Source organism: Myotis nattereri (genome assembly GCF_964212035.1).
Source record: "Myotis nattereri genome assembly, chromosome: 1".
Lineage (NCBI taxonomy): Eukaryota > Metazoa > Chordata > Mammalia > Chiroptera > Vespertilionidae > Myotis > Myotis nattereri.
This window is the reverse complement of record NC_138075.1, coordinates 206,258,294-206,269,519: the sequence shown is the minus strand read 5'-3', so window position 1 is coordinate 206,269,519 and position 11,226 is coordinate 206,258,294. Positions and strand designations below refer to the sequence as shown.

Sequence of the window (11,226 nt, the reverse complement as noted above, 5' to 3'; positions counted from 1 at the left end):
ATTCAGCGAGTGGAAAGATTTGGTGGGTCTCTAGTATTATATAAAAACACAACTGTGTTACTTGCTACTTATTGCACAACTCACTTCCTTGGTAGAGCCTTTAAAAAAAATTCCACGTTGATGTATTTCATAAAGTAGATGACGATCTTAATATTTTACTGTATTTTACATTCACTCTGCTAAACAAAAGCCTTTAAACAGGCACAAAACACTGCAACAATATATTTACTTCCTAATAAAACAAAGCTTTTAATAACATTGAAATAAAATGGTTTCCTTTTGCATTAAACTCTATACCATGAACTTCTGCAACATAAAAAACCTAAAAAGGAGCATTAGGGTATTTACAAACTATGTCTTAACTCCTGCCGGTCTCCCCCTCCTCCTGGGCGTGCACGGTCGACGCAGTTCACCTGCCACGCGGCACAGCCACGGAGGGAAGCCCTGTCCAATAAACATACTATTTTTAACGCCACTGGCGACCACAGACATTTTTGCATGAAACACGGTAAGGCAACTAGAAGTGTCACTTTCTGCAACAGGAGTCTCTGGGGGGCCTTGCTACAATAACATTCGTCGTCTCTACGAACTCATACTTCAAAAGCAAATAAAATACAAGCGTGAGAAAAGGAACTGAAGTTTTCTATCGGGCAATTAAATAGCTATGCAAAGATGTCTTATGAAAACTACTAAAATCTGTGCTTACACATAGTCTGCTATTGAAAATACGTCCCTAACCAAAACCCAAAATCCCCAACAAAAACCCAGAAGTACAAAAGCCACCCATGTTTTCTCTACCAGAGTAATTCATCTGCTCTAGACTTGCCACACAGGGAGGTGGGATGCAGGTAGAAGGCAGATGAGTAGGGGAGTAGAAGGCAATATTAAGTTTAAGAGCAAAGACCCAGAGAGAATGAGAAGGCCCCAGGGTAATGGTGGCAGGGGAGAGCATTCCAGTGTTTAGACCCAGAAGTGTGACAAGTCTTTCCAATGTTGGCTTAAGGAGAGACCGGGTGTTTAATTTCTTTTAAAAAAATAGAACCATCGTAGATAACACATGGTAACCCCGTCAACCCTTAATGCCAGCAAAAATAGAGGTTTTACTCATTTTAAAATTGCACTTTCCAGTATAATTTTTAAAATAACGTTTTATGTGATAGTTTTAAAGCACTATTGTTTGTATCTTTAAATATTGAATATATTTTTCAAAATAGTTCCCTAGCTGCTCAAGTGTGCCTTTTAATATATAGTTGATATATTATTGAAGGTACTACAAAATAGAAATCTCTGGAGTGCAGAAGTTAAGAAAATAACCTTCATACTGAAAATATATCCTTAAAAATACAAAAACAAAAACCTCTATACAAACATACTACAGCATACAAATTTTTAAGAGATGGTCTTAAGGCACGAACCATTACAAGTCTCTTAGAAATGTATGAACACAGGCTGCTAAGTTGAAAAGAGTCTTAAAAAACTAGTGAAAACTTCATGTATATAAAATATTTCAGTATGGTACTTGACTACATTCTTCACTTTCAGGTTTCATCTGTGTGCTAAGCCACCATGCTCTTTCTTCATAAATAGTAAAGTGTTCCTTCAGTGGTAGTTTCGCGATCCGTCTCCGCTCTCACCCCCAGAATCAGTACGTCTGGTAGACGTCATGAATGGGAACCTGAATAGCAGCAGCAGGGAAGGCCTGAGGTATATAGCCAGCGTAGCCTCCGTAGACGGCGGCGGCCGCGGCCGCGTTCTTCTGTAGTGTGGCGATCGTGGCGGTGGCCGGAGCAGCAAAGGGAACGTAACTGGCCCCATAGATGCCGGCAGCGGGAATTCTCTGAATGTTTGGAGCCACCGTGTATACTGGAGTTATTGGACGGCCCTGCGGAGGAGAGAAAAAGAATCCTTACCCATCGGGAGCACCTTTCCCCATTTAGTCATCCATTCATTTAACAACTCCACTCATTCCTCCAACTCCCAGGTGTAAAAATAAAGGTCTCCACTCTCAGGGAGGGGAGGGAGAGGAGAAAACAAAGAACAAATATTTGTCTAAAGCGGGGGTGAAAAGAGCCGTTGAGATAAGGTGGAGCTGCATCCTCAAGGCTCATGCAAATTCCACAGGTGAAAGTGAGAACCAGAATGCTAAAGGAGTCTTCAACCCACCATTCACTCTATCAGCATATGCCCAGGGAACTAGACAAGGAAGTTGAGAATCCACCCTTTACTTAGCTGATCTCACAGTAATTAAACATTTCCTTAGCTCTGGCCGGTGTGGCTCAGTTGGTTCAGTGTTGTCTGTGCACCAAAAGGTTGCTGGTCAGATTCCCGGTCAGGGCACATGCTGAGGTGGTGGGTTTGGTTCCGGGGTGCTTACGGAGGCAACCGGTCAATGTTTCTCTCTCTCCCTTCCTCACTCTAAAAGTCAATAAAAACATATTTCACCCCCTAAAACAGGGACCTAAAATACATGCCAGCTGTCTCAATTCATACTTAACTGAAGGAGCATGATATTTCAAAAACAAGGAGAAAGGACTGACAACTTTATGGAAAAAAGTATGCAGACCTCCAAAGGGGCAGCTTTGTAAGCTGTTCCTCAAAAAAACCGACCATACACAATCTTCAACAAATGTAATGGTTTCAACCACCTAAGATGTAACACCACTATACACACAAATTGTTGCAGAAACTTACAAAAGGAACCCATTAACCTGGGAAGTTGGAGATAGCATCTCGGAAGTGGAGACACTGAGCGGGTTGTGAAGGATACGGAGGAGTTTTCACATGAATCAGGAGAAATAAGCTAACTAAAGCTGCCTCGATGTCGCTGCCACCACCGACAGTGAAAGTCCCTGCTGCTTCCTCCTCTCTACCTGAAAGTGCAGCATTCTATGTTTTCAGAGCAAATGTGAGTAGAGAGGGCATACTGTGGTTCAGTATTTCCCAAAGTGTTTGGCACAGAGAAGGGGATTTTTGGTAAAATAAGACATACATTTAACAAAATCTCTGGAGCACTTTATCTTCCACAGGATGCCTGCCCCATAGCAAATGCTGCTAGGGTCTCTATGTCTTAATGCATCTGCAAATAATTCAGGATACATGACATAGAGAATTAGGTTTATTTCCTCCTGGATTTTTTTTTATAAAGGAGTATCATTCCTTTACAAAATCTGCAAATCAGAGTGACAAAATTATGTTCAAAGGGACTTCATAATCTAAGAGTCATTTTTTCAACTATAACCAAAACAATAATTATACTAATGATATAATAATAATAATAATAACTGAGAGATTGTGGTTTGCCAGACACTATTCTAAGCGCCTTATTTGTATGACATATGGGATCATTACGACCACTAATGAAGCTGGTATGGGATTACATGGAGAGGTTAGCATGTGCTCAGTGGCTGGCACAGGGAGGAACAGCTTTGGAGCGGTGGCACTGTGATCCTAGAGCCTGCCTGCACTTTATTTAAAGCCACATTATCTTGCCTTCTATAACCTATAACAACAAACACCTCTTTGGCAACATCTTACAACCCAGGAGAGGAACTTGGGAACTGGGAAGACTGGTTCACAGCAAGACACGAGCAATCTTTTCCAAATGTGTGGACATACATTTACCGACAAATGCACCAAGGGGCGGGGGGGGGGGGGGGGGGGCGCGTGTCATCGCAGGGAAAGTGACATCAGAGAGAAACCTCTTCATATGCTACGGTCCGACTCAACACCTGGGCTCAGAAATGTGTCCCATCCACCCACCGGTAGAGTTTAAAATGCTCCTTGCTCTGCTGCAGTTTGGCAGAGAACACAGACAGGGTGAGGATGGAGCACGGCAGAGAACCCAGGTCAAAGGCCAGAGGGCGGGCCACAGAGCACGTAGGTTTGAGGGACAGCACCCAGGCCAAGCACACCCAAGGGAGCCATTCCCAGGTTAAAACAGTGAGTGGCACCAGGCATTCTGCAGAATACACTGAAGGAGGGACAAGTCGCCAAAGGAGTCAACTGACTGATGATGGTACATTGAGCAAATTCTTAAGCAGAGACATCAGATAAAGGCCCTGAAGGTGACCTCCAGTGCAGAGTGACAAGAGATAGCTACAGCCTGCTATTCAACACGAGCGTGAGGCCGGGAATCTGGGCCTGACCAGAACCGATGCTACATGTCAAAGGCAGAAGTTCACTCGTTTCTTAATAAAGAGGAATTATAAATTATTACAATAATTCCACCAAGTATCGCTTGTAGGCTACTGTAGATATTCACACTTCACAAGAAGTAACGGCACTTGGCTGTCATTCTACAGTGTGAATCAATGACACCTATTCCAGGTTTTGGCTGCAGGAAGGCCTGCGTTAGAGAATACTCGGTGACACATTGGGAGGTGAATACACGTTCAGCTTTCTGAATAATGCAGTCCAGACTGGTGCTCAAGTGGGCAAATGCAAGCGAGCAGCAAGCAGCCCACTGCGGCGGCTCACAAGCCTGGCTGTTGCAGCATCACTGAGGAGCTTGTACAAAATGTGGATTCTAGAACCACAGCTCAGTTCTGTGAACCGGAATCCTCTGAGGTTTGAGTCTAAGAATCTCTGTTCTCTGGATAATTCTTATCCAGTTAGATAAGAGATCCCCGGCCAGAGTATTTGTGCTTGTTGGCTGGGAAGGTATTTCGCTGCTTCACAAAGAAAAGCTTTAGCAAGACTTCATTTTCTGTTTGGCTAAATGGCTGTCTCTCACTTACAGGCATTCTGTGTGCTATGCACTGAAGAGACAAAGAAATATAAGATGTAGCCCTCGTCTGGAGGATCTTTTTTGTTGTTGTTGCTAATCCTCACCTAAGGATATTGTTTCCATTGATTTTTAGAGAGAGTGGAAGGGAGTGGGGTGGGGAGGGAAGGAGGGAGGTTGGGGTGAGAGGGAGGGAGGAAAGAGGAGAGTGGAAGGGAGGGAGGGAGGGGGAGAGAGAGAGGGGAGAGAGAGAGAAAGAGAGAGAGAGAGAGAGAGAGAGAGAGAGAGAGAGAGAGAGAGATACTGAGATTGAGCCAAACCAGCCCAGGTTGGAGGAGCTTCATTTTAATTGGGGAGATGGAACATACTGACAGCCATATGCCAAGTACCGCTGTAGGTAGTGAGACTTCCAAGGCTAAGTGGATGGGGAAGATACTACAGATGAGATGAGATGAGATGAGATGAGATGAGATGAGATGAGATGAGATGAGATGAGATGGAGGAAACCACAAAGAAGAGAACACTGTGAGCAAAGTTGGGGAGGAGGGCGAAAGGTGAGGGTGGATTGGGAGAGATGTGGGAATAGTAGGATATGGTTGGAGGAGATGAGTACGGGCAGATTGTGTAAAGTGTCACATATCTCTACCTCTACAGATATTTCTCTCTCCATGTACATACATGCTTATAGATGTACACATTTATACAAATGTATATGTTTATACACAGAGAGATTTAAACACGAAATTCTTCACTGAACTGCAATTCAGAATGTGAAAGTGGGAACTATCTCCCTGACACTGGCACCTTAACAAAAAACCATGAGTTAAAAATTATTGTGTCATAAAAAAAAATAGCAAGCACAATATTGTGACACTGAAAAATTACACGTCATTTTTGTATATGGCTTCCCATCTTTAACTCTAGTGATAACAGCAGAGTTATGCAATTGTTATTGAAAATTGTTCTGTCCTGTCATGATTTATTTAAACATTTTTTCTGCCACCCGATTCCATAGTTCTAACAGAGAGCTAGGCACACAACGAACTCCCCTGCGGAACAGTAAATGAACCCATGCAAAGGGAGGCCTCACACACAAAGTCCAATGACCGCGGCAGGAACTGTACCTGGAAAGGCGGCGGCGTTGACACCGCGGGAATGACGGCGGCGGCGGCCGCAGCGGCGGCGGCGGCGCTGGCTGGGTCTGGCTGCACGGCGATGGGGCTGATCATGTGCTCCATTGCGTGGATTTTGCCATCTTCAAGCATTTTAGGAGCGGGAGCCGCCTGAAACATGGAATACTGGGCCCCAATGGCAGGGATGGCCACTGCAAGAGAAGAGGGAAACAGGTGCATCACTGCCGTCACTTAGAAGGCCCATCACTGTCTTGACATTTTTAAAAACCAAGTTTGGCGGCCATGGGCTTCTCCCTGCTAACTTTGCTTTCTCAGTACAGGTGAGGAGGTGCTACCCAAGAAGAAGAGAAAGGAGGTGGCAGGTACCCCCTCCCCGCCCCCACTGGTCTTTCAAAAGGAACCACGTGGGCATGGACGTAGGCTAAGAGATCACCATGGGAGGAAAGTCTAGAGTTAGGTTTCTGCACCATTTCCCTGTTAGTTTCAGCTACACCGGGGTCGTGGGAAGTAACTCTGGATTGAAAAATCTCATTTTGAATCTTACTCTTGATGTCCTACAGAGCAAGGGGCCTTGTAGCTGAGAAAACAGGCTCTGAGACAGAGGCTGGAGGCCCCGTGGGGTGAGTAAGCCCGTCTCACTCACTTCTCCCCTCATCAGACCTACTGCCCTTTCAGTTTCACCGCGTTCCATGAAGCAGGCGCAGTGGAGGGTTTCATTCTGAGCACTCAGAGGTCTGTGTATGTCTTCCCCACCTGTGTTTCAGATTTCAACATTACTGATTCAAGGAAAAACACACCGTAAAAATAAAATTTTCCCTACTTTTCTAATGTCCACTCAATAGTGAAGCAGTAGTGACTTTTTTTTTTTTTAATGGGACCAGCCAATTCAAAGAGGTGTTTCTGTGAGTAAAGATCACCCCATTGCTCCGAGATTCAAACAGACAGGTGTTATCAAATGTCAGTGTATGATAAAGAGAGGTAAAAAGAAAATATACTCTCCCTGATTTGGGGGCATTTGTGCGAGTGCGCGCGTGCGTGCGTGCGTGCGCGCGCGCGTGTGTGTGTGTGTGTGTGTGTTGAAAGGATAAACAAGAATATGAAATGCATACACAAATATCCTTTCATTTATGGTTTTTCTTCAACAGTAGGCACATTTATTCTAATGAAAGCTGACTTGATATAAGGTAAAGAAACAGATTTGACTGTAGGCTAAACAATGGCATGGTCGTCCAATAAAATCTTCCTAAAGCTTTAGCCAAGCCTTTCATCTGCCTTTCCAACCATACGGTCTTGTGCCCAGTCACTTCATCACTGCACTGGTGGTTCTCCTACAATGGGAAGTTCTAATTTTCTGGACTGAACAGAAATAGAGGCGAAGGGGCAGGGCTCAGAGAGGGCTGTCCTTTCAGCTACACTGGAGTTGTGCAGAGTGACTCTGGCTTGTTCTGGTTATGTCTTCAGGAATTTCTACCCGGGGCCCCGGGACACGACTATGCCAGTAAAGATGGTTTAAAGAGTTCTTTTCTCTAGTTAAACCTTAAGCTACTGCAGCTTGCCAACAGATGCCCCTTTTCCAACAAGTAGACGTAGCAACTCCTGTCTCCAGGCTCTGTTTTATGGAATTACAGAAAGACACGGGAACAGTTTACAATGATTATAACATCAGTGGCATTTATACAGAAATCCAGTCTAAAGAGTCACTTAGTTGCAGAAATTGCAGAATTTTTTTCACAGGCCAAAACAAACACACAAACAAACAAACAACACCCCCCTTCCCCCCCAAAAAAACACCAAAAAACAAAAACCCAAATCATATCACTGAATTAAATTCAAAAGGAAGTTCTACTGGGAAAATGCTTTTAAGCCCGAGGTGGCCTACACGAACCTTCTGCCCAAAATGAGCAGAGCCCTTGACTCTGTCAGCTGGAAGGACCAGAAGAAAATCAGAGTAGCTGAACTTCGAAGTGAGGGGGTCTCTCTAAGAGCTCTTCAATCTACCCTCAGGGAGACCAGGAAGTGGTCTGGAGGAGGAGCGCCCTGATTACCCACTACTGGCTTTTCCCCTTGGCGTGTGCTAATAATAAGGAGTTTGTGCTGTGCTCATACAGTGGAGGTAAAGTTCCTTGCAGGTTATGGCCAGAAAGACCTGTCTCACCAATGGGCACAACAGGTTTGTTTGTTTTGGCCTGTGAAAAAAATACTGCAATTTCTGCAACTAAGTGACTCTTTAGACTGGCAAACTGGTTTGAGAGGCCTGGAGGGGAAAGCGAAGTTCAAGGTTCCTGGCTTGAATCCTTTGAGCAGCCCTATTCCAATCTATTGATCCAGGGAGAGGAGGAAATGAGTGCAGGGAATTGGAATCCAGGCCACTAGCAGCTGCCTTGATCTCTTGTTCCCGGGAGGTCCAGCTTGGTTAAGTCCATGAGAAGGGACAAGTAGTGCTAGTTGCTCCAGAAGGGGAATTTTCTACAACTCTCAGAATGGCAATAAGCTAGCTGCACCCTCTGGCTTCTGATGGCTGGAGTGGAAATTGGATTTAGTGAAGGAAAAGACAGTTTTGAGCTGACAGAAGATATAGAACAGCCTCATATTCTTCCATTACCCGCCTCTTGCCCCCACAAATGCCGAATCAGTCATAGATTGAGAAAAAGCCTAACAACGGATGACACACATTTGAAAAACCCACTATTGGAAAGCGGGACTTGAGCATGGTCAAAGCTAGACAGTCCTCTTAAATTCCAGGTTAAGAACAGCCAGGAGGCCACATTCTTTGCCTAATCTCTGGCTGCCTGCCAGAGGAGAAACCCACGTGCATGAACCCGAGGTAGGCTTGGGGTTGCTGCAAAGAGAGGGTTGGGATTTAGGCTGAATGGGTGCATTCTCGCTCTCATTTATACTGACCTGCACCAGGTTTAATGGCAACTGGGTTGACAGTAGAGATTTCCAAATTCGGTACAAGTTCAAATCCTTTTTCTTGCTGCTTTCCTTTCCCTTCATGATATCGGCTATATATACCACGGCCAGCAGAATATCCCCCGAGGTAGGAACCCCTGGGCCCTGGGTTTCTGTTGCCAGCTGCACCTCGACCCCGGCCTCTTATGCTGCCTGCTTATAATAACAACACAAAAAATGATGAGCAACCAACAGTGACAGCACAGGAGGCAGATCTCAACACAAGGTGCTTAGCATGTAGATGTTGGCCCCAAGTCTAAGTTGCAGGGGGCTACACCTCTCTTGTTCAGTGAGCTGGGGAAGATGCTTCCTACATTCCATTGCAGCCTAGATTCCCATCCTGCGCATGTCTACCTGATGCAAGAGATGAACTTGCAGGGTGCTGTGCCTAGGATTGTAACTGTAACTTCAATAAAGAAAAATGTCATCGATTGTAAAAAAAAAAAAGTTAGACCTGGAAGGGAACTGCTGGTTTATCTTCCTCATTTCATGCGTGAGAAAACAGGCCTAGGGAGGTGGAAGAGACGGACTGAAGTCACAGGGCTAGTCAACCCAAGAGCAGGACCCAGAATCTTGGTATTGTTTCCCGATGTAATGCCTGGTTTTATTGTACCTCGTCAAATGATCGAAAAACAAACAAACAAAAAAGCAAACGAACAACGTTGTGCCCTCTACTCCCCTACATATTAAAGATAGGATTTCTTTTTACACAGGTAGGTTTTAACTGGAGGACCCGGAGACTAGACCCCCAACTGGGTAGATCCCAGACAGGCAGCATGCAAGAGCTTGCATGCCCCCTGATTCTACTGCGCACTCCATACACAGGAACCTTCTGCATGTCTCTCAATGCTAGAGAGGTGAATTCCTAAGTGCCAGCAAGGAACCCAGAACTGACATCCAAATGAGGGTAGGTAGGGGGTCAGCATCCACCAACTCAGTGACAGCCACAACATGCCTGACGCGGCCCGCCCAGCAGACACGGCTCTGGGGGGGCCTACCCAGGAGCACAGCCCCCACTAACCTTTCACGAAGTATTCCCTGTTGGGCCCGATGAGCGCGTTGTAGGGGTAGCCATAGTAGGCCAGCGTGTAGGGGTCGCACGAGTACACATAGCTGGGCTGCTGCTGCACGGCGGCCGCCTCGGCCGCACCGCCGCCCTTGGCCGCCTTCTGGTAGCGGGAGTACTGCTCCTTGTCCACCGGCTTGGCCAGCGTCACCTCCAGGCACGAGCCCTCCAGCTCGGTGCCATTGAGGTGGTTCATGGCGTGCACGGCGTCCTCGCGGCTGGCGAAGTGCACGAAGGCGTAGTCACGGATCTTCTTGACGCGCTCCACGCAGCCGGGGTTGAACTGGCCGAAGACCTTCTTGATGGTGTCCTCCGTGGTCTCGATCATGAGGTTGCGCACGTAGAGGATCTTCACGGTCTCCATCACGTCCTCGTCCACGTCGATCTCGGGCTCGGCCCAGTCCACGGCGATCTGGTGGCCCCAGAGCTGGATGCGGCCGGGCATGAGCTTGCGGCGCGCCATGGCCGCCGCGCGGTGGCTCTCGTACTCCACGAAGGCGAAGCCGCGGTTCTTCATCTTGTCGGCGGCGCTGGCGTAGACGATCACGTCCAGCACGCCCTCGGTGACCTTGGAGATCTCCTCCAGGATCTCCTCGCGCTTCTTCATCTTGGGGATGCCGCCGATGAAGAGGCGGCAGTTGTCCACGCTGCAGCACACGCCGAGCAGGCGGCCCGGGCGGATCTCGTAGTTGTTGAGCTCGCGCACGGCGCGCTTGGCGTCGGCCTTGTGGCAGTACATGACGAAGGCGTAGCCGCGGTTCTTGCCGTCGAAGTCCATCATGAGGCGCAGCTCGTAGATGCGGCCCACCGTCTCGAACACCGGCACCAGCTCGTCCTCGTACACGTCGCGGGGGATCTTGCCCACGAAGACCTCGCAGCCGCGCTGCGGGTGCGCGCCCTCCCAGCCGGGCGGCGGGCCGCCGTACTTGCGCTGCCCGTTCTCCTGCACCATCGTGTAGCCCGTGCGCTCCATCAGCGCCAGCAGCGCCGCCTCGTTGGGCGCGCCGGCCACGCCCTCGGGCACCCTGACCGCGGACGCGGGGGCTGGGTCGCTGCTCATGGCTGCAGTGGAATCTTCTGCAGTCATAATGTCAGAGGCATCCACGGCTGCTGGAAACCTGGGGGAGGCAGAGAGGGAGGGTGAGTGTGGCGGCATCTGCAGGAGTGCAGCCAGAACCTGACTCCTCCCCCCCCATCTCACCCCCTCACTCCCCCCTCCTCTTCTTTTTTTTCTTTTGAAGACATACAAGGCTCATGCTTAACCATCAGGTGGTTACATGAGAAAGAACATGGAGACCCGCTCTGGAAACGCAGCAGCTCCAAAACAGTCTAGTCACGTGGTATTGCACGAA

At 47.6% G+C, this 11,226-nt stretch overlaps 1 protein-coding gene across 1 annotated transcript; it reads right to left on the bottom strand.

Annotated features, from left to right (window-relative positions):
* Positions 1–228: 228 nt before the first annotated feature.
* On the bottom strand, positions 229–10,985 carry RBM47 (RNA binding motif protein 47). The gene is made up of 4 exons (XM_081092833.1): positions 9,830–10,985; positions 8,758–8,964; positions 5,848–6,047; positions 229–1,882 (listed from the first exon to the last, which is right to left on the bottom strand). Exons 1-4 carry the CDS (start codon positions 10,959–10,961, stop codon positions 1,643–1,645), a joined length of 1,779 nt encoding a protein of 592 aa, XP_080948959.1. The 5' UTR covers positions 10,962–10,985; the 3' UTR covers positions 229–1,642.
* Positions 10,986–11,226: the final 241 nt, after the last annotated feature.